Below are 27,972 nucleotides of genomic sequence, written 5' to 3' on the forward strand. Positions count from 1 at the left end.
GTTGCTTCTTTCTAAACCACCTCCATGTTTGGGTTCTAGATTGTGAGCTCCAGGATAGCCCATATTGGTGTTTCCCTTTCCTTCCTGTATGCTGAGCTTAGCACGATTCTTAGAAAATATTTATTATTTAATACATGCTTATTGATTGGGCCCAGGGCTTATGTCAGGCCCAACCTAAAGCAGGATCTTTACATTCTGTTCTCCCTCCTGGAAGGCTAATGCATGCTCTGCCTCAGCCGTGTTTCTATCCCTCTCTTGCCTTTATTTCTCAGCAGTCAACAAATAACTCCATTGAAACTAGAGCAGACCCAGTCCTGAAGATTCTAGAGGCAACTCTCTAGGATCTCATCTCTGTAGAGTGAGGTGCTATGGTCACCTGATTGTCCAAAAACAGGACAAAGGCTGAGCCCCAGAAACCAGGAAAGGGTCTAGGCTGATAATTTAGGGAAACCTTAGCCTTGGATCACTTCCAAGTAAGGAAGCAGTCTTCACTCCTCCACATGGGCTGCAGGACAATGGAAAGAAGAAAAATCAAAAAACCAGTTGCTTGGCTCCACTCTCTATTGAGGCTTCCTGACCTCAGCTGGGTCCTGACCATAGCAAGGCAATTCTGTGACATCTCCCTCATGGATTCCCTTTGCCACTCAGCACAGCAGCCTTCCAAATATTTCCCTGTTCTCCAGCTCTGCCTGATGGCTTCCTTCCACTCCCTGCCCCACCTTCTGACCTTAGAACTTGGCCTCATATTTCAATGAACAAAAGTTGGACCTCTCTGCACAGCTCTCTTACCCTCCACTTCTCCTCCAGATCAGCTACCTCCTTTTATTCTCTGGTCTCAAGATCAGAGGAAAAGGTCATTTTAGCTAAAGAAAATTTTTTCCATGCTCAAAGAATGCCATTCCGTCCCTCAACTATTTCATCAAGCTCAGCTATCTCCTTTTATTCTCTGGCCTCAAGATCAGAGGAATAGGTCATTCTAGCTAAAGAAAATCTCTTTCCATGTACAAAGAATCCCATTCCATCCCCCATCTAAGCCCCTCTATTCCTCCCTGCAAGGTCCCCATTGTTCTTTCAACTTCAGCCATTCCCCCACTAAGGAGTTAATGATTCTCTTCCTCTGGGAGATAACAAACCATTTCTCCCCAATGCTCAAAACACTCTCACTTGATCTCTTACTCCCATGGAGATACTATCTAACATGAGTCCTCAGCTTCTGTGCCAAACTACTAGAGATGGCCTTTTGCAATGAGTTGTGCTACTGCTTTTTCTTTGTTTTCTCTGCTATACTTTCCCCTAGAATCCTCAGTCTGGCTCTCCTATGTGCAGAGGGAATTTCATACCCTTCCCCTCCTGGATGGCCCACCCGGTCCATCTTATTCTCTACATAAATAGAAAGGGTTTTGGTGGAGCTCAAGGGGTAATAGGCTCACTATTTCATGGAGCAAGCAGGAGATGGATGGACGAATCCTGCAAGGCTGAGCTACATGTGATCAGACATAATTAGAGTAAGAAACTTTAAATCGATGCTTATCTATCTTTTCTATTTCAAGTGATTATTAAACTATAGAAAATAAGAAAGTAGAAGATATTAATTCCAAACCTAACAGAATGGGAGCCACTATCAGATAGAATTCTAAATTTTCTGAGAAAGTAGAGTAGGGTGACTATTAAAAAGCAGTGCCTGCTTGCTCCATGTGCTTTCATATACCTGACACACCCTTGCAGAGAAATAATAAGCTACTGCCTCCATCTGGTCTCTGCAATGGCTGCTTGCCTGCCACATGGAACAGATTGGTAAGAAATTACCCCCCATGTGGTTCCTCCCACCCTCATTTTTTTTTGCTTAGATAAGGATGGGGTGTTCGAGAAAGGAGCTCAAAACTTGAGTTTTGCACAGATGTGGTTAGGCAGAGCCACACCAAAAATCCACGTAAATCACAGGCAGCTCTGGGACCCAGCTGGAACTCCTTCTCAGTCCCCTGGCTCACTGCTCCTCCCCCACAATGCCAAATCCCGGGGTGGGGAGTCAATGTCTGCTCCTAGCTCCCAGCAAAGACAGCAGGCCATCCAAATGTACAGTAAACTAACTGAGGGGTTGCTTTCTGGCTTGCAGGGGCAAGTGGGGAGACTGAAGTGCTGGCTCCCATAAGGGATTCCTGTGCTATCCTCTAACTCCTAATCCCACCTAGCTGGCTAGTTCAGTGGACTGGGAGCCAGACCTAGAGACAGGAGGTCCTGAGTTCAAGGTCTGTCCTCAGACACTGGTTGGATTGAGAGCCAGACCTTGAGGAGGGAGGTCTTGGGTTCAAAATCTGGCCTCAGACACTGGTTGGGCAAACCACTGGCAGTTAGGAGTTCCCCAACAATCACCCCTTAGGCCCAGCACCACCCAACCTTGAAAAGACGTGGCCACTGAGGGAGGGGACAAGACAGAACTTTTACAAGGAAGTTTTTTCTCCCTCCCTTCAGACATTCTTTAAAGACTTATCACGATCCCTAGGGCTTATCTATAGCCACGCCATTTTTTCCCTTCTTTTTCTCTCCCTAATTCTTGTCCTACTTTCTACACAAAGGTATAGTGCCAACCACAGGCTAGAAGTAAAGCTGCAGGCAATTTAAAATACTACTACTACTACTACTACTACTACTACTACTACTACTACTACTACTACTACTACTACTACTACTACTACTACTACTATTATAAAATAATAACATTAAATTGAATACATTTAAATAAAATAACTATTAATAATTAAATATTTAACATACTTAATTAAATTAAAATGAAATGTATAAAACTGAACAAACCAAAAATTAAACCAAATTAATTCAATGCAATATTAAAAATAATAATTTTGGAACACAATATTATCAAGAACAACAATGACTATTATTAGTCACTAATAATTATTATTGTTGACAAATTATTATTAATATATACTTGTTTATATTTGTTGATTATTATTAATCATTAATAAAAGTTATAATAAATATATATTTCTTATTGGTACTATTGCCGTGTAACAATTATTTAGTGCCTAACATTAGCCTCTTATTTAACAAAACTCTCATTGCCTTCCACAATAACGTTGAACAAATTTGTGTTTCCATTTTTTATGCTTTAGGAACCATTCATTGTGTAATTGACCATTCAGCAATACTCTGACTAGCTTAAATAGGTATATTAAGACAAACAGGCTAGACACTATGGGAATTACTGCAACAAATCAAGGGAAACCAGGAAAAATTCCTCCAGATTCATCCCTACATAAACTTTTAAATTCTTGGGATGATCCTAATCTTCCTAAGGAGGTTTGGAGTTCAAGAAAGAAAGCTAAAAAAACTACAAAGCCTGGATGGACAAGTCCTATACCTGGCCAAAGTATGGTTCCTTTGACTTCAAGATCTTAAAAGATTTAGTTATCCATTAAAAACAAAGATTTCAAAGACTATAAAAACTCCACAGATTATAAATGCTGGTTCTTGTGAGCATATCATGTTGATAAATTAACCATGACCTCCAGTGTGAAAACCATTTTTTTCTTTTTGAACTTGACCACTCTGGCATAAATCCTTCAGTTCTTCCTCCTGAACCCTTGATTAGATGTAACAAGAAACACATGCTATCATCCCATCTGGACTGAAAAAGTTTCTCGTCCTACTGACCCAAATCAGGACTTGAATCCTTTAGTCCCCCTCCCTATCAGACCTTGATCATCCCCAAGTCCTCCCATCTCCTTTCCTAACACTATACCTCTACCCTCACTTACCATATGACTCTCAATCCTACTACCCTTACCGCAGAGTTTCCTTGCTACCCAGTCCCCACCCATCTTTCCTATCCCTACCCAAACTATCCCTGTCCTTAATCTACTGGCCATCCTTTTCCCTACCCTCCTTCCCCTGACTGGCCACATCCATCCTACTATATTTCCTCCTCTCCTCCCCAGCCTCACCCTTGCCCAGGCTATCCCCACTCTTCTCCTCCCTGCTCTCAGACCTGCTCGTCCTCTCCTCCATCTCCCCCAAACCCTGATCAGTACACACTAGTTCTCTCCCCCTCCCAATCCTCAACATCAATCTCTTCCCTGCCCCCAGCCCCACTCCTGTTCCTCTCCTCCACACCTCCAACCTCACATCTGGTCCTTTCTCCCTGCCTCCCCACCCCCTGACCAATCCCTCCCTCTCTGCACACCCACACCTCTCCCTTCCCCTACATGCTCCACAACAGCCCAAGTAATCCACACAAGTCAAGATGCAGTAATCACAGATGATTTGAATAAAGGCCTATTCCCTCTAAGAGATGTTCCTACTTATTATAGATGTAAAGACTTAGTGAATATTAGACATCATACACCTTTCCCTCCACAAGATATTGAGAGATTCAAAGAAAAAACTCCTTCCTTCGAAAACGAGCCCATGGTAGTCATAAATAAGGTTGAAAACATTTTCTGCATCTATAATCCCACATGGATTGATGTGGAAGACCTGCTCCACGCTGTGATAACTGAATAGAGAAAGAAATAAGATTCTTTCTCTTGTTAATCAGGTCGAGGGAGAGGAATCGACTCGTTGGCCAACTGAAGATCCCAAACTCAGAGCAAGCTAACTTACGACTATGCCAGGGTAGAAAGGCATTACTAAAAGCAATGAGAGTTTGTTCTGATAGGCCTGGTACAGGGACTAAATTCGAACATCTAAAGCAGGAAGATAATGAAAACCCTTCTCAGTTTATGGTTAGGTTTATTGAGCTGGGAGGCAGATGTATACATTTAGATCTTTCTAGAGAAAGAAATATTAGACAAATCTGGATATAATTTGTGAAAAATAGTTGCAAGGTAGTTAAGAATTATTTTATGACTAGTTGTCCAAACTGGTCTAATATGGACCTCGAAGAATTAAAAAGACTGGCAGTTTATGCTTTTGTGGGACATAACAAAACAGAGAAAGAGAACAGTGATTTAATGTATACATTAAGGAAGGAAATAAAAGAATTAACTGCTAAACAGGGAAAGAAGGATAAAGAGAACACTAACTTAGTGGAGACATTGGGGAAGGAAATAAATGAATTAACTGAAACAGTTGGAAAGACAACACAGGGAGAGGTCATAGCTCCCTTATAAGAATCCACAAAACTACTAGCATGTTTTTTAAACCCTTACCTTGCATCTTGGAATCAATACTATGTATTGGTTCCAAGGTAGAAGGGTGATAAGGGCTAAGCAATGAGGGTCAAGTGACTTGCTTAGGATAACACAACAGGGAAGTGTCTGAGGCCAGCTTTGAACCTAGGACCTCCTGTCTCTACACCTGGTTCTCAATCCACTGAGCCACCCAGCTGCTCCCTAACATAATTTTTTTGGAAAGGTGGGTCATGTAACTATGAATTGTAAGAAGAGAAATCAGGAAATTAGAAATAGAAGCTTTAGGAATTATGATAATAGGAGGAATCGTAATTCAAATAAAGCATATTAAAACTCACACTCAAACATCTATACTCAGTGCAGGAACTCCCTCAGTATGGGGGACCTCAGAGGTGTGGCCAAAGGAATCTAGATGAATGATGGTACTCAGGAGGAGAAGGAACCTCAAAGAGTCTGGAGGTGAATTTTAAAGACTTTTCAGACCCCATTGCCTTATTGATGTTAATTATTTGTTTGTTCCCCTCCCCATAATGAAGAAATCTCTGTAACAAAATTCTAAATACAAGATGTATGTAATTTACTATTAACTACTTCATAAGTTATCAAAATTGGTAAATAGAACTTTTTGATTCATTACTCCCATGTAAAACGGGTACCTTCTATTGACAATGAATGATTGTATCCTGTCACATTTATTGTATTCACTGATTGTTCTAAGAATTTAGTTTGTTTTTTAAGTTCACATATTAATCAAAGCTATCACATTCCATTATACTATATCATTTTCAGTTACTGGGTTTTGGCTATTAGCTATATATTCTGTTATATTGTCTTTATTTGTACCCTCCCCCATGATTGCAATGAAGAACATATCACTGTGAAACCCCATAAACGCCTTACACAAAAGCCTTTTAGTGGCAAAACCATAGGTCCTGTCTTTGCGGCTCGGGCCAGCTCTATTTCCCTCCGTCTCTTCCCCTTCTCCCCCTCCCCTTTTCTTCCCCTCCCCCGCAAAAGCGCGGGCTGGCCCCAGGGCCGAGGTTCTGCTGGTCAGGCTCGGACTGCGGGGGAGGGGGGAGTGGAAAGAGCAAATGCCTCATTCCAGCGTCCGTCCGGAGGGGCTCTTCTCCTTTACCGAGACGATTTCTCGGTTCCACCAGCACTCAGACACCTTTACAGAGTCCGACTGTCTTTTGGTCCCTCTTACCCGAAGTTCCCCCCCACTTCCAGTCGTGCAGTAAGAAGCGCCGCTCTCCTCCCCTCCGGAGCGCATGCTGGGACATCCCCACTGTTTTCACAGAGACAGTTCTATAACTGTATTATGTGACAGCAAGGTGAAGTGAGGACATCAAGAAAGCAGAAGATTGGGAGCAAAGAAAAGCAAGATGAATGTTCCTGCAAGTAGTTGTGGAAGTCCCAGTTCTGCAGAAATAGTCAGTGACTTTAAAGATCTCTGGGCAAAACTGAAGGAATGTCATGACAAAGAAGTACAAGAGATGCACAAAGATTGGAAGAGTTTTTTACTAAAAATCAACAACTGAGAGAACAACAGAAAGCTCTTCGTGATACCATTAAGGTTTTGGAAGATCAGTTAAGAGCAGGGTTGTGCGACCACTGTGCAGTGACCAAAGAACACATGAGGAAAAAACAACAAGAATTTGAAAATATTCGACAGCAAAATCTTAAACTTATCACTGAACTTATGAATGATAAGAATGCCTTACAAGAAGAAAACAAAAAACTTTCAGAGCAACTACATCAGAAAATTGAAAAGAAATGGCATCAAGTAGCAGAGCCTGAGGAGGAAATTATTCCTGATTCACCTATATTGACTTTCTCACTTCCTGGCCTTAACCGTTTGCGAAGAAAGAAGGAGAACCCACATGTCCGATATATAGAGCAAGCAAATACTGATTTGGAGCACCTTCTGTGTACAAACAAATTTGCAAAAGGTCTAAAGTGTTCGACTCAACTGCAGCAAAGCCACTATGAAAATGAAATTCTTGTAGCAGACACTTGTGATCAAACATTATCAACTATGACCAATACCCAAGAAACCCAACAATTATCCCATTGATAAGTCGTCTTTTAATTTAGCTGCTGTAGTTGCTGAAACACTGGGACTTGGTGTTCAAGAAGAATCTGACTCTTAAAGTGCTTTGAATTCTCTCAGTGAAGACCTGCACCATCAGCAGGAAGCAGAGCCAAAGAAACAAACTTTTCAAGAACCCACAAAAAATATTGAAGATGGTTTAAGATTTTCAGTTTCTTCTCCAAGGACTCCACCAGAAGTTGACTGGACTGCTCAGGCATCTTCTCCTGTTTTGGGGGCTGCTTCTACTCTGAAAAATGGCTTAAGTTTGAACACAAGCTTGTCCCCTTCTCTTTTAGAGGCTGGGAAAAAGTTCCATCTCAAAACAAACCATTTTAGCAATAATTGTAATTCTAGGCCACAAAAACCTAGATCAAAACCTGAAGACACCAGCCTCGTTACATGCCTTAATCTTGGTTCTCAAGCAAGCACTGTTATTGATCATTCTTCTTCCATTAAACAAGTGTTTGTGAGAAAGAATATAGATGAGTCAATAAGTACAAAAGTTGGGACTGATACAAAAGATGAAGATATTGAAAAAAAATGATCTTTTTGTGCCATTGAAACCATTGGGAGGCAGAGGAACCAAAAGAAAGAAGGCTGAAGAAGAAAGTGAACATTGCCCCCCAACCTCTTTTGATAAAGAAAATGCTTTTCCTTTCCGAGGAGATATTCATCCTTCTGTCAATGGAGACTCTGTAATAGATAAGCCCCTAGATCTATCTGATCGATTTTCAGCTATCCACCATCAAGAAAAAGGCCAAGGAAATGAGGTTACTGATGCTTATGAGCCAATAAAAGTGAAAGGTAGGATGGGACATGGAGATTGTGAACTTGCCTCAGTTCTTCAATTAAATCCTTGTAGAGTAACTAAAGCACAAACTTTGCAAGATGAGCAAGATAAATCAGCCTTAGAAAATATCCAGTGGAGTATAGATCCAGCAGCAGATCTTTCTCAATATAAAATGGATATTATTGTAATTGATACAAAGGATCAATCAAGATTAGGAGGCGAGACTATGGACATGGATTGTAAGTTGATTACTGAAACTGTCCTTTTAAAAATCAAGAAGCAAGAGCAGAAGGGAGAGAAAAGTCCAAAGCAAGAAAGAAAAATGAATGATAGCTTAGCTGAATTGTTTGATCAGACAACATATGAAGAATATGAATCCTATTTGGCAAATTCTTCTCCACTATGTGAGCAAGAAGAAAATCTCCATGTAGAAGATGATGAATTATCAGTTGCTACAAAGAAACTAAACAGCCATGAAGATATACCTGATAAAGTCAAACAAAAAGCATTTGAGGAGCCTTACTTTAAAGATGATGAAAAAAAGACCACATTACAAAATTTCCCTCATATTGAGGTGGTACGGAAAAAAGAAGAGAGGAGAAAATTACTTGGACACACTTGTAAAGAATGTGAAATTTATTATACAGATATTCCAGAAGAAAGAGAAAAGAAGCTAGCCTCCTGTTCAAGACACCGATTCCGCTATATTCCTCCTAATAGAACTGAAAATTTCTGGGAAGTTGGGTTTCCTTCAACTCAGACTTGTGTTGACAGAGGGTACATTAAGGAAGACCTTGATCCTTGTCCACATCCCAAAAGGCAGCAACCTTACAATGCAATGTTTTCTCCAAAAGGCAAAGAACAGAAGACATAGATATTGAGGAATTTGCAAAAGATGCCAGAACAAAATTCCTCATTTATTTATAGTTAATGTTGGAATAAAAAACTGATTTCTTCTTCTCTCAAATCAACTACAACCTGATTTATATCTCATTTAAATACAACATATTTCAGGAAATATTATTTAAAAAAAAAACATAGGTCCTTAGGGGATACTGAGTTTGTCACCAGATCCATTGAAGTCACACATTGCCTAGACAGTCTTTTGTTCTTTTTTCTTTCTTGCATTTGTTAATTGTCACAGACGATGGATGGACTCCATCAAAGTGGTTTCAACCTGCATACAAGTTTTGGAGAATTTAATAAGCTAAATATTTAAACTGATTTTTAAGGGGTTTGAGAAGTGATTTTTTAGATATCTAATAGCATCCCTACCTCTGACTCATTACTTGCCTGCCTCTGAGTTGTCTGTAACAAGAGGTAAGGATCCATTGTAGTTGAAGTAAAAGTGCAATATCTCTGTTGTATCTTCCCATTTCCGCATTTATTGAAAATGTAATGGATGAGACATCTGTAGCGATTTTCACTGTTTAGTCCTTGGCTCCACGTGAAAATGGATGGGACATAATGGAGGCATTTCTGTTATACTGTTACAGTCTCATACAAGAGGGAGGGAGGTACCCAAGTGGCTCAGTTACCCTGTAAAGCTTCAAAATGGTTTATAATATTTGTAATTCTTCAGCTTATTCTACTCTTCCACCAGATTAATCTAAATTCTTGGCGACATTTTAGACCCCAAAGTTTTTTGTTTTTTTGTTTTAGCAGTACAGAGATGTGTTTTTGTTTTTCTGGACTCTCTTGCCAAATTTTGTAATAAAGGCTGTAATAGACTTTGTTAAAAATATCTCAGCCAAAGCTGAAGGATTGGCTAGATTTGTAGAACTTGTGACAAATATCCATGAGTTTAAAAAAACTTTTAAATGACACACAGCAAGTAGCTATAGAGACTCATGTGAATCCTATGACAGTGGCTTGTTTGCTTTTGTCATTTAACTGAGCTTTTATAATTTGGGGGATTTGGGGTTTCTTAGACTCTGTATTAGTTGTTGTACTACTTTTTTTTAAAGGCTTTTACCTGGTGAAAAAAATCATGTACACTCACACTGTGGATCATGGTCAAGTTAAAAGAGAAATAGATCTCATTTGATTGAAACTTTTGTGTTTTGCCTCTGCTCAGCTAACACACTGTCACATGGAATGTGAACTATAAAATTATGATTTTTTATTATTTTTTAACTTTATATTTGCAATAGGATATTTGATTTTTTATTCTTCTTTCCTGTCTGTTGTAGAACATAAAGTACATGGAATCAGTATTAATGTTTTTAACTTGAAGGATAAGTTTACAGTATCTATTAGCCCTAATTGCTTCTCAGCCTTTTGGCTAAGATCAAGTGTAGTATCTATTAGCCCTAATAACTATGCATACCCAAAAGCTTTAGACTATGGAAACCTGCCATGAATTGTTAAAAGTTATGGGACTAGGATTAATGATTGTGTCTAAATCCAGGAGAAGGGTACAAAAGAGCCACTATGCAATGCCAAGAAAGCACAAAGTTAAAAAGGACCAAACCAATCCAGGTAGGATTCTTAAACTTCTGCACCAAAAGGAAAGGACTTGAACCTAGTGTGTGTGTTAGTTAAAATCACCTGGGGTTCTACTTGGAAGGATTGAGCCTCAATATATGTATCAATATAGTGTTTGACAACCTTCTGTGGACCTGTGGGGGACCTTGGAACTACATTTCCCATGGTCCAATGGGTTTCATGTTTTAGATGATGTCTTCAAGGCGAGGGACGGCTTTAAATATTGGAAAGTGGTTTTGAACTCCCTTTTTAGCTACCTGGGCACAAGAAGATACGAAAGGTAAAATGGCTGATGCGGCAGTTTGAATACTTACAGGCGTGTGGTCTAATGACTTATCTCTATCAGAATGGCCTTTATTAAAATACTATTCTCCCTTTTAATCTCGGCCTTCATCATTTTTAATAACAGTGTGGTGAACCAGAAGGTTGAAGTTCAGACCCTAAATTTTTTGGATAGCCTGAGAGTATTTAAAATCCTCTCCAGAGGGAATGGGGAGAGCAGCTTTTTCCACTCTTGTTCCTCTCCCTATTTTCCCCAGCCTAGAGGCTGCTTTACAGGGAAGAGAGACAATGGTTTTAATTGCCTCTGGGCTGCAAATTCGTTTGCCCAATGCTCCGGGCCTGGTGGCCCTTACAGACACTGATGGACTGCTGGGTTTCCTACTGTCCTCTGCCGCATATTTTCCTGGACTCCATTCCTGCCTGACCCACCAGTACAGACCACTGCCTCACGTCCCTGCTGGCCTTGATCTCTGCCGAATTCCCAGCCCACCAGAGTAGACCACTTCTGCTGATCCTGCCGAATCCTGAGATTTCCAAGCGACCCCTGGCCTGACTTGCCGCAATCTTTGGAGACTTCTGCCACTACTGCTTAAGATTTGGTATTGCCCCCCCCCTCCACTCTTTTGGCAATGGCCTGCATTCTAGCCCTCCACGTGTTTCTCTAAAGGCCTGATTTAGGCACTCCCCAACCCCCACAGGCTCTCCACATGGGATTTTCTAAAAACTGACCTAAGCTTTTCTCTAGCCCCAACATGGTTGCGCTAGTATTTAAGCTTCAAACAGGAAATAAAATGACAAACTTTCTTGCAATTATTAAACTGAAACTCAGGGGAAGAGATTCACCCCATACTACTCGGAACTTTGAACTAAGAGCAGAGACTGATTATAAGGACCCTGAATTTGAACTTTAAATTGGACCAGAGGTGGATTTTAAAACCTCAGAACTGAATGGGTTTTAAAAAGACTGTATCTTACTGTATTTTGCTGATTAGATTCGTGAATTAATTTTATTTTGTTGACTTTCCTGTTGCACTGAATCATTTTAAGCTAATGAAATTTGTGGCTGCTAGATTAACTCTGTGATTTTATTTTAACTCCCAAGTAATAAGAAAAACCTATTAGAACTGGTAAGAGGGTTTTGACTAGCTTGTTATCTGGTACTCATATTATATTTCCTAATTTATTTCAGGTTTCATTTTTATTGTAATCGAAACAATGCTGTTCTTGTACCATTTGAACATCTTACACATTTTAAAGTTACAAATTGCCTTAATTGTATAAAACCTTGGAGAGTTTGATGCCTGCCTTGAGATTTAAATTGTAATTTTATGAGAGGTCTTTTAAAAATTTACTTTAGATGCCTAGTACCCTTCTGTATAAATGATAAGGTTTTTATGTATTTAAAGAATTATTGTCTTAAAGGATAAGCTTTATATATTTTGTTGTGAAAATTTGTCTTATTTTTTTTTATGTTAGTCTGTTTTAGCCTCTTTTATCAGAAGGATCTAGAATTCTTAAGGATAATTGTTGAGAAGATATTTTAGCCAAGGTTTAAAAGTTGTAACAATTATGTGATTTTTAAACATCATTGTTTATTGTTTTGAAATGTGTTATTAGAAATTATGGTACTCTATTTGAATGTGCATTGTGAATCTGCTATTTTGTAAAACCCATTTACACTCACAGAAAATGAATCTCATTTTTTTGGGGGTAAAAAACCCTTCACTAGTTCTAAGCTATATATATATTTTTTATTTTTAAAACATCTTTTTTTTAATTAGAGCAATTGATTTTTTCTCATCTTGTACTGGAAGTACATATATAATCATTATTTATCCTTTTTTTTTATTTTACAGTGATATAAGCTTAATGCAAATATATGTTTGCTATAATGATGCATACCTGAAGAGCCTGAGACTATGGGACTGTGATCTAATGCCTCTCTGTCTGATTCTAGAAGTGCTGAGCCACATGGTCACGGAGATTTGACTGAGATGCATGGATTGCAGAAGTTCTATTGCCAATACTGGAGGGCTTGAAATTGGGGTTCGAGTTCTGGAGTCCCAGTCTTTTCTAAAACTTTAGAGGATGTGGGTCCCCTCAACTTAAATTCCTAGTGAAGCACCTAAGATTGGTTATTTATTGGCTCATTCCCTGAGAAGTTGAAGGCAATCAGATCAGAGAGAGTCGTTTCCTTTATTTCTCTTACATATAGAGAATGGCAATTTTCTATAAGTCCTGGCCCTGAATGGGTAATAGCAAATTGCTTAAATTACTTTAATTGGGCCTTGATTCAAAGGCCTGTTATAAGTTTATTTTCCTTACATTTTTTGCACATTTTACATTTCATTCACAAGTTAATTTTTTTCTTCTTTTTTCTGAATTTTCTTCTTTTTATATTTTTTTTATTATTTCTTTTGCCAATTGATTTCATGCACCCCCATAACTCACTCAGCCATGCATCCTTGGCTGGCCTCTTCAGGGGAGTAATGTGTTAGTTAAAATTTCCCTCAGGGGGTATGTGTGTTAAGATTTTATAATCATAATGTCTGAATTATAATCTATATTGCAAGTCAATTTTTACTCCTTTAGGAGTAATCTCAGGGGGGTGATGTATAATTCTCAGAAGAAAATGTATGTTTTGTAATCTATACTGTAAAGTTTAAATTCTTTGAGTAATTTCAGGATAAGGATTTTGCCATCTCCCCAGAATCCAGACGATGAACCTGTTTGGTGGAAGCACCAAAAGATGCCTAAAGACCCTTTACTGGACCATGAAGACCAAATTTGAACTTTGGGGTGCAGTTGATTTGAACTATGGGGGTTGAATGAGTCGAATGCATTTATTTTGAATGGACACTCTTATACCAATAGAGGACTGCCCCAAATTGGCTTTTTGTCAATGCAGCTAGCTTTTATCCTCTTTACTTTTGGTTTAAGATCCACTGAAAAAGACCAGTCTTTTTCACCGGGGGGGTAATATGTTAGTTAAAATCACCTAGGGTTCTATTTGGAAGGATTGAGCCTCAATATATGTATCAATATAGTGTTTGACAACCTTCTGTGGACTTGTGGGGGACCTTGGAACTACATTTCCCATGGTCCAATGGGTTTCCTGTTTTAGATGATGTCTTCAAGGTGAGGGACGGCTTTAAATATTGGAAAGTGGTTTTGAACTCCCTTTTTAGCTACCTGGGCACGTGAAGATACGAAAGGTAAAATGGCTGATGCGGCAGTTTGAATACTTACAGGCGTGTGGTCTAATGATTTATCTCTATCAGAATGGCCTTTATTAAAATACTATTCTCCCTTTTAATCTCGGCCTTCATCATTTTTAATAACAACATGTGGGACTTGAGGTTGAGGCACTTGACATATATTAACATGCAGGATGACTTGTACCACACTGCTTGTGAAATACTCTCAGTCAAGAACCGTAGTTTGGCTACCATCCTGGCTCTCCCTATCCCTAACCGTGAAGGTAAAATCAGAACAGGGAATGATTTTTCCCATTTGCTGCTGAAACCTAATCCCTTGTCTCTTAGAGTTTGGAAATTTTCTGTAGTCCTGACTGCCAATGGGTAAAGTGCTATATTGGTACAACAGTCCTATAGGCTTGTGGGACATAAATCACTTTAATTGGGCCTTCCTAGTGATTCAAGTACCTGTTACAGGTTTATTATTTTTTATACTCTGAATTTTATACATGTAAGATTTTTATTCTATTTTATTTTTTTTAATGTTACATTTTTCTTTATTATTTTTCTTTTGTTTATCCAGAATTTATTTTTTGTTCTTTATTTGGAATTGGGGCGGGGGGTTGTTTGGTTTCCTTTGTTGCTTTATATACCTCATAACACAGCCATGTATCCGAGGGTGATTCTGGTGTTGGTCAACACCCTTCTCAGGTGGGGATTATGTAATTATCCTAAAATCCAAGATTAAAAATCTTTTGGAGAAATTTCAGGATAAGAAAATTGCCAACAACCTGAATCAAAAGAGGATCTTTTTGAAAAAGGTGCCATAAAGATGCCTGCAGAAGCCACACACTGCATTAAAAGATCCAGAATGAACTTTGGAATATAATGAACTGAACTGAAGGGGATTTAACATACGTATTCTGAATGTAAAACTCTTATGCCAAAGGGGGATTGCCCTCAAATGGCATTTTGTCAATGAGTCTATCAATCTTTTTTTTTGTTTTCTTCTTCTTTTATTTTCCTCTTATCTCTAAATATTGTAACTCCCTCTTAGAAAGTGTAATATTGTATGTAATTTTTGCTAGGAGATCTTTAAAGGTATAAGACAGTTATGTTTAAATGATCCATTGGGAAGACTAGACTAGGGATTGTGCAGAGGGAATTTCATCCACTTCCCCTCCTGGATTGCCCACCCAGTCCATCCCATTCTCTACACATATAAAAAGGGTTTGAGTGGATCTCACGGGGTCGTTTGGGCTCACTACTTCCCAGAACAAGCAGGAGATGGACAGAAGGATCCTGAAAAGCAGAGTTATACATGGTCAGATAAAATTAGAGAAGGGAACTTTAAATCTATGCTTATCTATCTTTTCTTTTTAGAGTGATTATTAATAAAGTTTATAGTAAATAAGAACATGGAAGATATTCATGTTAAACCTAATACCTAAAGCCTCAGGGCACCTCCCTGCATTAGACTTCTCCAGTGCTCCTTCTCCTTACAGCCTTCCCTCTCATGATTGGCTACCCTGAAGCTGGGATCTAGAGGGCTTCTACAGAACTGTTGGCATGCTGCTATCTCCTCCAGCAGAGGGTGAGCTCCATGAGGGCAGGGAATGTCCACTGTATCTCTTTATGTTCCCTATAATTTAGCCTAGGTCCTGGCACAGAGCAAGCACTCACACATGTTTCTGGATACTAAAGAGCCCAGCCCTTCTGGCACATGCAGAAGACTTCCAAGGCCTTCACTCCCAATTACTGACTTCTTAAAGGGTCACAGACTGATCCCATCAGGGAGCTGATAGGAAATGGAGTCCAACAGCCTTATCCTACAGATACAGAAATTGAGGCTCAGGGGTTCAGTGACTTGCCCAGGAAGCCCCTGCTAAAACCTCTGAAAAAGGGAAAAACATCTAGATCAATTGGGGTATTGAATTCTATCTTACCCCATAGGGAATTTGAGAGGGAAAAACCAAAATGGGGGGAGTGGGGGAGGGGAGTACAAAAAGGGAAGGAAAGAGGGGGGGCCGAATTTAATAGACTCTATAAACGGATAAGAGGGGAATGAAAAGGAAGGGGGCAGAAAGGGAAGTAAAATAAGGGTGGAGATTAGGGGGTATGACTAAAAACAAAACACTAGTGTAGAAGGAAATAGCAAAAGAACAAAAAGCAGGAGTAGGAGAGGAAATTAAAATGTTGGGGAATACACAGGTGATAATCATGACTCCAAATCTGAATGGGATGAACTCACCCTTAAAATGGAAGCAAATAGCAGAGTAGACTAGAAACCAAAATCCTACAATATGTTGTGTAAAAGAAACACACATGAGGCAGGTAAACACACACACACCCACAGGGTAAAGGTAAAAGGCTGGAGCAAAATCTATTGGGTATGAACTGAGAAAAAGAAGGCAGGAGTCACAATCATGATATCTGACAAAGCCAAAGTAAAAATAGATCTTTTTAAAAGAGATAGGAAAGGCAATTACATCCTGATAAAAGGCAGTATAGACAGTGTAGAAATATCAGTACTAAACATGTATGCACAAAATGGAATAGCATTCAAATTTCTAAAGGAGAAACTAGTGGAGCTTAAGGAGGAAACAGATAGTACAACTATACTAGTGGGAAACCTGAACCTTCCTCTATCAGATTTAGATAAATCAAACCAAAAAATAAATAAGAAAGAGTTAAGAGATGTGAATGCAATCTTAGAAAAATTAGACTCAATAGATATGTGGAGACAAATAGGGACAAAAGGAATACACTTTCTTTTCGGCAGCACATGGTACATTCACAAAGACTGACCATGTACTAGGGCAAAAAAAATTACAATGATGAGACATCCTATCAAATTCTATGGGTTGCAGCCAAAGCAGTACTCAAGGGAAAATTTGTATCCTTAAGTGCATATATTAACAAATTAGGGAGGGCAGAGGTCAATGAATTGGGCATGCAAATTAAAAAACTAGAAATCGAACAAATTAAAAATCCACAGATAAAAACTAAATTAGAAATCCTAAAAATTAAAGGAGAAATTAATAAAATCAGAAGTAAAAGAAATTTTGAATTAATAATTAGACTAGAAGCTAGTACTTTGAAAAACAAAAAAATAGACAAAATACTGGTTAATCTAATTTTAAAAAGGAAGAAGAAAACCATGTTAACAGTATCAAAAATAAAAAAAGGGAGGCCTCACCTCTAATGAAGAGGAAACAAAGGCAATCATTAAAAGCTATTTTGCACAATTATGTGCAAAAGAAGGACCTCTACCCCCTTATACTTGATTGGATTTTAATGATAGACATAGGTCTAAGATAATGACTATTCTGATTCTAAAATTGATTAGTATAATTCCATTATAATCTTAATTACAATTGGTAGTATTCATGATTTTTACAAGGTTCTCTAACTAAAGCATAAAACTGCTTCTAAGAGAATTTCCAACCTCTCCCTAAGTCATACTTCTCTTCTATCATGAGATGCTGACCATATGAGTTTCAGGTCTTGATATGCTGCATCATGTCCCAATATGGTGAAAAATATGCACAGCCTTTCTATTTGGAAATAACCCTAGATCATCAGATGAGTCTGAAGTAATGGCATGGCTTTAATTAAAATACTATTTTCCCTCATAAATTCAGCCTTCATCATTTTTAATAATAACAATGGGCAAACTACAGCCTGCAGGCCAGATGCAGCCCCCTGAAATGTTTTATCCTGACATTCAACATTATTCCTAATCTGACAAATAGAATGAGTAGGATACAATAAAACGAAAATTCCAAAGAGTTACCTTAGAAACAAACTGACAGATGAGCATTTCCTTTCCTTTGGCCCGCTCTTTAAAAAGTTTGCCAATCACTGCTCTAGACAATATAAAATATTTAGGAATCTATATGCCAAGACAAACACAGGAATTATAAGAACACAACTACAAAACACTTTCCTCACAATTAAAACTAGATTTAAACAATTAGAAAAACATTAATTGTTCATGGGTAGGATGAGCTAACATAATAAAAATGACCATCCTACCCAAATTAATTTACTTATTCAGTGCCATACCTATTAAACAAGAAACTTTTTTACTAAATTAGAAAAAAACTATAACAAAGTTCATCTGGAAGAACAAAAGATCAAGAATATCAATGGAAATAATAAAAAAAATGTGGAGGAGGGCCTAGCAGTACCAGATCTTAAACTGTACTATAAAGCAGTGGTCATCGAAGAAATATGGTACTGGATAAATGTAATAACGAAATAGGATTTTAAAGAGTAAAGAGCAAAGTTTGGCAGGCAGGCTGGCAAAAGCTAAACATTCCAATCTTGGAATGCAGAAGGGGGACTTAGGGGCAGTTGGTTTTTTGGAGGTGTGGAAGATATAGCCACTGTCCTGAGAGCCTATGGATTTGGGGGGTTTCTCCCTGTGCCCTGGGAAATACCTACAAGAAACACCTATCCTGTGGGAACTTCAGATTTGAGCACTGAATAACAGCTCTGAAGGGAGAACCTTCAAACTGATTCAGCTCCCTGTCTCTACCTTTGAGGATTACTTGCTGATGATCCAGGAACAGCTGATCCATCACTGGAGCAGAAAGAGGACCCAGTTTGTGAGACAATCACTTTCCCCTTTTGACCTGCCAAGCTGGACTTAATTAGATAATGTTAGATGACTGTAGCTGTCCCATTTCTTTAATCTTTATTCTCTATCCATAGCACCCAAGTTAGGGAACTCTTCTTCCCCATCTAATCTTTTATCCCTATAATAAACTGTTGATTTTGCTTCCTGTCTGTTCTCCTTACACCCTAGTAAGGACCCTAGTTAAGATATATGTGTTCCCATGTTATTTCCCCAGCTGACTGGTAACTTGTAACTGCCTAATTGCCATTTCTCTAATTTGGTGTTACCCACTTCCCAAGTCCTTACCCACCTTTAAGGGTTGGGTTGGTGAATGGTAGTTACTTTCTGATATATTTACTGGTTACCTTTCCATATAGTCATTTGATTTATTTAAGACAGTTATCCCTAATTTAGTTAATTAAGTTATCCCAGTTACAGTCACTTCCATCATAAATGACAGAAAAGAGGATCAGTGAAATAGACTTGAGATAAATGATCTCAGCAAGACAGTCTATGATAAATCCAAAGAGCCCAGCTTCTGGGACAAAAGTCCACTATTTGACAAAAACTGCTAGGAAAATTGGAAAATAGTAATGGAAATATTAGGTTTAGATCAACATCTCACCAACTACACCAAGATGAACTCAGAAGGGATAAATGATTTGAATATAAAGAAGGAAACTATAAATTAATTAGGTGAACATATACCTGTCACATCTTTGGGAAATGAAATATTTAAAAACAAAGCAAGAGTAAGAAAAAATTAAAAGATATAAAACAAATCATTTTGATTACATTAAATTAAAAAGGTTTTGTACAAACAAAACCAATGCTACCAAAATTAGAAGGGAAGCAACAAATTGGGAAAAATATTTATAACAAAAACCTCTGACAAAGGTCTAATTACTGAAATTTATAGGGAGCTCAATTGGACAAAAAAACAAGCCATTCCCCAATTCATAAACGGGCAAGGGACACGAATAGGCATTTTTCAGGTAAAGAAATCAAAATTATCAATAGGTACATGAAAAAGTGTTCTAAATCTCTTATATTTAGAGAAATGAAAATCAAAACAACTTTGAGGTACCACCTCACTCCTAGCAGATTGGCTAACATGACAGCGAAGGAAAGTAATAAATGTTGGAGGGGATGTGGTAAAATAGGGAAATTAATGCATTACTGGTGGAGTTGTGAACTGATCCAACCATTCTGGATGGCAATTTGGAATTATGTCCAAAGAGCTTTAAAAGACTGCCTGCCCTTTGATACCACTGCTGGGATTAAACCCCCAAAGAGATCATCAGGTAAAAAATTTGTACAAAAATATTTATAGCCACGCTCTTTGTGGTGGCAAAAAATTGGAAAATGAAGGTATGCCCTTCAATTGGGGAATGGCTGAACAAATTGTGGTATATGTTGGTGATGGAATACTATTGTGCTGAAAGGAATAATAAACTGGAGGAATTCCATGTCAACTGGAACGACCCCCAGGAATTGATGCAGAGAGAAAGGAGTAGAACCAGGAGAACATTGTACCCAGAGGGATACACTGGCACAATCAAATGTAATGGACTACTCTACAAGCAGTAATGCAATGATCCAGGACAATTCTGAGGGCCTTACGAGAAAGAATGCTATCCTCATCCAGAGAAAGAACTGTGGGAGTAGAAACACAGAAGAAAAACAACTGTTTGATCATATGGATTGATGGGGATATGATGAGGGATGTAGACTCTAAATCAGGGGTCTGCAACCTTTTTGGCTGTGAGAGCCATAAACGTCACAAATAATCCATTGGGGTCAGCTATGTAGCTCAGTGGATTGAGAGCTGTACAGTCCTCACAGTGCGAGCTCCTGTAACAACGCCTGAAAAAAAATTGACTTTATGGCTCCTGCAGAAAGAGCCATACATTGCCGACCCCTGCTCTAAATGATCACCCTAAAGTAAATATCAATAATATGGAAATAGGTCTTGATCAATAACACATGTAAAATGCAGTGGAATTGTAAGTTGGCTATGGGAGAGGGGTGGAAGGAGGGAAAGAACATGAATCATGTAAACATAATTAATCTATTAAATTTTTTTTTAAATTACAGCAAAAAAAATAATAAATAAAAAATAAAACCTCTCAAAAAGAATTCCAAGTCAGCTCTTCCTGCCCCCAAATCTATCCCTGGCTTCACCAGAGCACACAGAACACTCTGGTCACCCCAGTTCTCCCACAACTCCACACCTCTTTTTCCCTCTCTCACCTGGCCAGCAGCTCCTCAGGCCTTCCTGCTCCAGCATCCATGGGGCTTCCCCCTGCTCCAAATAAGAGATCACGTCCTCTGGGGGAGCTGGAAGCCCTGGGCAAGGGGAATCAGTCAGGAAGGAAGGAGAGAAGCTCATCACTGAGTTCTCTTTAGGGAAAGTTGGGGAGTCCACTGACTCCACTCAAAGTGGAGACTCTGTCCATGTGGTTCCCACAGGAGTCTGCCCTCACCCCTCATTGTCTGTAATGCTGGAGCCAAGGGTAGGATGGGCCTGTTACCCTGCTGGGGGACCTCGAATGAACAACAGTCCCCCTTCCCCATCCTGTTGTGGTCCATTCTGGCAGAAACTCCTAAACTCCCACACTGGGTCCAAAGGTCACAGTTCTAGGTCAGTATGAAGTTCCAGACACAGGGACCTTGAGGCTTTTGTCCCATCACCCTGCTTGCTCCTCCCTCCCTGACACCTCTCTGAGCCTCATGGACTCTCAACAATCCTTGTTGGGCTCAATGCTATCTCTGAGCCAGTCCATTCATCTTCACAATCACAGAGGAGGGCAAACAGGGCCTGCAGGAGTCTTACAGAGCCTCTTAAGGAGAGTGTCCTCAGAATATAGGGTGGGTAGAGGATGGGAGAGAAGGTCAAGGAACCAATTTGGAACCAGAATGTTAGATTCTAGGGCATTTTCTTCTGAGAAGGCTAGACTTGATCCATAGTTTTCCATTATCTGGAAATGAGAGGCAGCTAGAAGGGGAGGGGAAAGAGGCCTGGGATTAGAGGCAAGAAAGCCTCAGTTTACATTTCGCCACAAACAGCTACTATATGGATGCTTCAGAACAAGCCACTTAATCAAATCTATTCCTCATCTGTGAAAAGGGAATAATTATGTCACTGAATTAAGAAGATGAAGGTGAGGAAGAAGTATTATAATATCACAGAGAAAACCCTTGGCAGAGCCCTGGGACAAGAGCAGGTCATTATAAATGCTTCATCGCTTCCCTCTCTTCCTCACTGGCTCTGCTGGAGGCTTAGGGGAATAGGAAGACTAAGGACAAGCTGTCTGTCCTGGGGACACTGAGGATCTGTGAGCTACAGGTTTCTGCTGGCTAAAGAGGAAAAGATCCCCAAGAGAGGGGAAGAGGGTGGGAGGTAACCTCTCCTAAAAAGTTTTCCCAGATAGGTTTGGGAGACCCAATTCTGGGCCATAGAGAGGTGAGATGGAATCATCTCTGAGATTACTTCCACATCAAGAGATTCTCCAACATGCATTTGATTTCAGACTTCAGGAGCAAGGAAGTCCCCAAGGTCCCATTACATAATGCAAAGTGCTTTTACAGGAGAGCCAGGCAGCAGGAGGGCCCTGGCTCTGGGACTTGGCATACCAGCCCTCTTCCCTTCCTCATGACTGAAAATTGCTCCTAACCCTGCCTGCTGCTGAGCACGATATTTCCTTGGATGGCAGACTCAGGCAGCAGGGAGAGGCTTCTTACCCACAGAGAGCAGGTTCCGGGCATTCTCCAGCATCACCTCCATGTACAGCTCCTTCTGGGGAGGGGACAAGAGGCGCCACTCCTCCCTCGTGAAGTCCACAGCCACATCCTTGAACATCACCACCTCCTAGAGCAGCCCAAGGCAGAGCACAGAGGGCTGAAAGTTACATGACAATGAAGAGCCCACCTCTGGTCAGTTACAGGAGGAAACTGACCCACAGAGAAGGGAGGGGCCCAAAGGTCCCCCCCTTTGTCAGTGTCAGAGACAGCACTAGAAGCTGAGTCTGTAAGAGCCCAATGGAGGCTTGAGAGAAGCAGGTCTAGGATGCTCCGGAAGGAAGCCAAGGAGCTTCTGGTATATGAAGGGAAATCTCTAGGGGACCCCCAGTGCAGCCTGGATCCCCAGGGCCCCTCAAGGTGGGATGTAGGAGTCAGTCACGTGTCTGTGACCCTGTTGCTGTGTCCCAGGGCAGCCAACATCAGTGTAAGAGTCACCAACATGCCAGAGCCCAAGCCATGGAGGGGGGGAGCTGAGGAAGGTAAAAGGCAGGTGAGGGAAGGAGATGGGGCTTTTGTGCCTCCCCTAGAACTAACTGGCTCTCTGGGCTGGGGATTTGTCTCTGAGCTTTTCTGATCTCTTGATCTCTGGCAAGCTTAGCCTGAGCAAGCTGAATCGAGAAGATCTAGAAAGGCTGAGACATCTCTCTGTCTCTCCCCCCTAATAAATGCTCATCAATCTGGTAATGATCCCCCAGATCAATGTTTACTTATCACACTGTGGAAGGCACGAGAAAGCAGAGAATGTGTTCCAGAGATTGCGGGGACTCAGGACGCAGCCCAGATGACCTATCCTCAGAGAAGGCTGAGCTGATCTCGGATCCTCCATCCTATGACAGATATCACTTAGCCTGTCTGTTCTCTGTTCTGGGCTCCCCCAAACCTATCAAAGAGATCTAGCCTTCTGCTTAGGGTTTGGAGCATTCACAGAGGGAAGCCCCTGACCCCTTTTATTGAGAGGCAGCATTCCCCTGCTTGTCTTCCTTGGAGAGCTGCCTCAGTTCACCCTTGGTTTAAATGTTACTCCCAACACATACAAATGTGAGCTTCATAATTTTGGACAGAACAGTAGATGTTCACTAATGAAGAGGAGTCTGCAGTATTTTTAGGAAGAGACCCCGAAGGGTAGAAATCATTTGCTTCTTGAACACCCTGAGCAGCAGAAATGCAGAAGTGAATAACTGAAGACAACAGTAGCAGCAGAAGCACATCAGAGAGAGCAAAAAGAGGCTTCTTTTAAAAACTATTGACAAGGAGAAGGGGAAGAAGGAGGAAACCCGGGAGGGCTAAAGCTGAAGACAGAGCGGATCATGGGAAGAATCCTGTAGCATTCCATCTGCTCCAGGAGGATGCTTCTTGTGTTGGACTGCAGGACCACAAGGGAGAAGAGGAGGTAGATACAGAGAAGAGGGGGACACACGCAGGGCATCTCAAGGACCACAAACTCTCATTTCCATTCCCTCTACATTCAACATCTGTTCTCACTTCTGGGGATTCCCCAAGAGGCAAAAAACATTCCTCACCCTGCAGGAGCTCACAGCCCAGTGGGGGAGGGAGACAATTCACAGACACATGGACACAAAGAGAGCTCCTGTCTAGGAGAAATGGGGAAAAATGGAAAGAATGAAGGCACTCTTAAGAGGGATGAGGGAAGGTTTCTTGTGGAAAATTTTTAGTCTTTAGTTGGGACTTACAGGAAGTTTAAAGGGGTCAGTGATCTGAAATGTGGAGGGAAAATATTCCAAACACGAGGCAAAGCCACTGAAAATGCCTGGAACTAAACACAGTCAGATCACACGGTGGATAGAGTGCCAGATCTGGAGTCAGGAAGACCTGGGTTCAAATATGACTTCAATCACTTTCTAGTTGTGTATTCCTGGTTAAGTCACTTACTTCTAACTGTACCCCTCATTCTAACTGTAACCCTCATCACTCATCTATCTTAGAACGGATCCTGAGATGGAAGGTAAGGATTAAAAACAACAACAACAAAAGTTTTCCATTTTTGTGCAGTTATATCGAGATCTATTTATTATCTCTGATAAGGATGGCTTAGTTGATAAGAAAGTAACGGGACACGGGAGACGATCTTGACTGTTAACTCATAGCTGCTTCTCCGAAGTGCCATTGAGTCACAATTTTATTATATACGAAAATTCAAACTCCCTTTCAACCACAAGCACAGAGTTTTACAGCTTCATAGACATTGCAATTAGTTTAGACAACACACAGAAATCTCAGAAACTTCAAGGTGAAGATAAGAACCAGGCTAGACCTTCAGCTATGTGATTATCAGCAAGCTAAGTCTGAGAACACTTTTCTCAGGGGCCAAATGCCCAGCTAAACTAAGGTTTCGGCCTTGGGTTGCCAAGCAGCTGCATTTCTGACCAAAAGGGAAGAATGTTAACCTCTTGACTACTGGTTTACTAAGAGCTTAAAGCTTTTCAATAAGGCCACAATACTTTTCAACAAGAAAGGGTGTGGATAACAAAAAGGGTCAAAAAGCGGTGTCTCAGATTTTTATCTGAGACTGTTTCTCTTATTGGCCTCCCACAGTTACATGACTCTGAATAGAGAACTAGAATTAGAGACAGAAAGTCCTGGGTTCAAATATGAACTCTGACACTTCCTACCTACGTGACCCTGGGTAAGCCACCTCTTAGCTATCTTCTGCCTCACAATAGATGCTTACCATCAATTCTAAGGCAGAAAGTAAAGGATTTTCTTTTAAGTCTGCAGCTGAAGGAATCCAGGAGGGCAGGTTCCCTAGATCCAAGAATACAGACTGGGGAGTAATGAATAAGAAGACGAGAAAAAGGGCTTTGAACACCAAATAGAATGTTTTGTATTTGATCCTGGAGGAAATAGGGAGCACTGGGGTTTACAGAGTAGGGGAGTGACACAATCAGAACTGTGCTGTAGGAAAATCACTCTGGTGGGAGAATGGAGGAGGCCTTGGAGTGGGAAGAGCCTTATGGGAGACAGACCCAGCAGCAGGTTGTTTTAATAGTTGTTGTAGAGAATGTATTAAGTAGGGTATAGATGTTTAAGATTAGTTATTTAGGAGACTTAGCAAGCAAGGCTGGAGAATTCTAAATGGAATGAAGGGAAGGAAACTGTTTTCCTTGAGGACTATGGTCAAGACTGAGACAGGGAGAGGGCTGCTTTGACCTGTCCCAGTGTAGAGCCCAAGGAGTGTGGATTTATCACAGAGAAGGAAAACCTGCCAGAGAAAGATCAAATAAGCAAGAAGATCTAACTGGGGTGGTGGACACCCCAGGCTGAGATAAGCTCCTTGATTTAACATTTCTGAATTTACTTTCCTGTGGACCTGTTTTCCTGTGCCAGCAAGAGGAGCATAAGTGGACAAAACTCTGTGAGACCCAATTCCCTTCCAGTCTGTACTAGTCTGTGTTAGAGCAGTGTAGTTTTTGAACCATCCGCTAGCCCTGTTTTGGTCCTTCAGTGTTTAGATTTAGTGTGGCTTCTCCCCATTATCCCTAACTCCTAGTCATTATTAAACCTGTGTTTATAAATCCTTTTGTCCCAGTTTTACTCAGTTATTTGTTGATTTCATAGACTCCCTGGTTAGGTGGATCTGTGAGGCAGTTGGGATCCTGTCATTCCCTCCAACTGCCAATCCCATTCTTGAATTGTATTTCCTCAACTTGTTAGGTCCCAGTCTATTGCCCTGTCTGTCCTGTCTCCTTCTCACCCTTCTTCTGAACCCAGATAATACTTAAGTTACCACATCATTTTTCCCCATAAAAGTTGGCTACCCCAGATGGTAGGTTAAGAGGAGAACAGGAAGTTACTTCCAGGGCAGTCAGACTACACTGGAAGTTGCTGAAACCTGAACATTCTATTCCACCCTCCCAGTGGTTGGCTGAGGCTTCAACATTCTAAGCCAGTCAGTAAAGACTACTCCCACTACCAACTCATTCATAAAACTCACTGGAGTATTTTCACTGCTCCAGAGCCATTTTTAAAGCTAAAGGAAGGAGACTTTGACTTTTTCAGCCATTTTTTTTCTCCTGGTTTTTTTCTTTTGCTGTTTTATTGTTCTTAGTCTGTTGTATAGTTATTGCTTTTGTGTAATTACTGTTCTGTGTGTTAAATACATGCATAAATACTACTACTGAGTTATCACTGAGCTTTTGGGTAATAGCAATACTGATACGAGCAGTCATGGAAGATATTGTTGAATATTGTTTAATGTACTGTTGGCATATTTTGTGGTCCATTCCTGTGTTTATATTTAGGGGTATCCCTAAATATGTGAAATTAGGAATAAATTTTGAATGGTTACAACCAATATGGGAAACAACTGTATTAGATGTGGTGGCTCATATACCAGTGCTACTCTTAGGCTGTTATGTGCTATACAGAATGAGATGGTTACTGAGGTATATATTGTACACTGTTAAAGTTATATGTCAATGGTATAACAGGGAGTCAGAGTTGAAAATCATAATGAGGCTGTTGCAGATCCAGGTTAATAATACTGAACTGTATATAAAAAGGGATAAGTTTATGGTCAAGTTTATATAAAATTAAGTATATAGAAAGGGATACGTTTATGTATATAAAAAGGGACAATGGTTATGGTCAAGCTCCTGGTGAACATGGTAATGATGATAAGGGTGTTGATTCAGGGATTTCTAAGGCAGAACTGGAACAGAGGACATTAAATGAGGGGGACAAACCAATTAATTTGTTCCTGCTTCGCGATTTGCCAATTGTGAGAGACAACGGAATATTCCATGTTAGGAAGTATACAAGGTTTAGAATGGAGGATGTAGATAGCTTGAAGAGAAAAATTCCAAATTTCCATGATGATCCTGGCAAGTTCATAAAGATCTTTCGGGCCTTTATTAAAGCTCATGACCCTGACCTGGAAGATTGTTGGTTTATATTAGGGGAGATACTATCAAATCATGACAGTAATAAGTTTATTGAGGAAACCATGAATACAGAAGGGTTAACACCATGGCCCATGGCTTGGGAGGAGCTGGATTTAAATTCAGTTACTATTTATGGAATGCTGAAACAGGCCAGAAAATCAATTATTAAGGTCCTGGGAAAAAACCTCAAGATGTCCTAATGCGTGGTCGAGGTTTGAAAAAGTGAGGCAGACTGGGCAAAAAACGCCAGCCATGTTTCTTGATAGGATTCTCAATGCTTCGGAAATGCAGCTAGGCCTAGATATTCTGGATGATACCACCATCAACCACGTAAAGAGGATTTTTGTGAAAAATGCTATACTCCATGTAAGGAAATTTTTCCTGGACAGCTGCCCAGATTGTGAATTGTATAACCTGAGTGATATGAAGCAAAAGGCAACTTATGTGTATGCACAGGAAAAAGAGAAGATCATTGATGATAAAGACATGGTGACTGAGTCTTTGAAAAAACAATTGAAAGAAGCAAATAGTAGGGCTAAAGAGAAGTGAAGGCTGTAGCTGCTCTCAGGGCTACAGAAAGGAAAAACACAGAGTACAAGAGAAATGAGTCAGGGAATGCTAGATACCAAAGACCACAAACATGCT

At 40.2% G+C, this 27,972-nt stretch overlaps 2 protein-coding genes and 1 pseudogene across 2 annotated transcripts in view; 2 read left to right on the forward strand and 1 right to left on the reverse strand.

The window, feature by feature from the left end:
• The window catches only part of LOC123230538 (zinc finger protein 345-like), a 38,386-nt gene that overhangs the window by 3,720 nt on the left and 6,694 nt on the right, over positions 1-27,972 (reverse strand). Inside the window, exons 4-7 of the mRNA XM_044656672.1 lie at positions 23,909-24,018; positions 22,367-22,493; positions 20,876-20,927; positions 6,355-6,461 (exon numbers count right to left, since the gene is read on the reverse strand). Of these exons, the coding sequence (XP_044512607.1) occupies positions 6,355-6,461; positions 20,876-20,927; positions 22,367-22,493; positions 23,909-24,018 (396 nt within the window). The remainder of the gene's footprint in view (positions 1-6,354; positions 6,462-20,875; positions 20,928-22,366; positions 22,494-23,908; positions 24,019-27,972) is intronic.
• Positions 6,506-8,906, forward strand: LOC123246169 (DNA endonuclease RBBP8-like). Its single transcript, XM_044675110.1, is given in 4 exon segments — positions 6,506-6,638; positions 6,641-7,206; positions 7,208-7,777; positions 7,779-8,906. Coding segments are annotated over 4 exon segments (2,370 nt in total). The 5' UTR covers positions 6,506-6,532.
• LOC123232848 lies at positions 10,297-10,366 on the forward strand (annotated as a pseudogene).

The sequence above is a fragment of the Gracilinanus agilis genome, chromosome 1 (assembly GCF_016433145.1).
Source record: "Gracilinanus agilis isolate LMUSP501 chromosome 1, AgileGrace, whole genome shotgun sequence".
NCBI lineage: Eukaryota > Metazoa > Chordata > Mammalia > Didelphimorphia > Didelphidae > Gracilinanus > Gracilinanus agilis.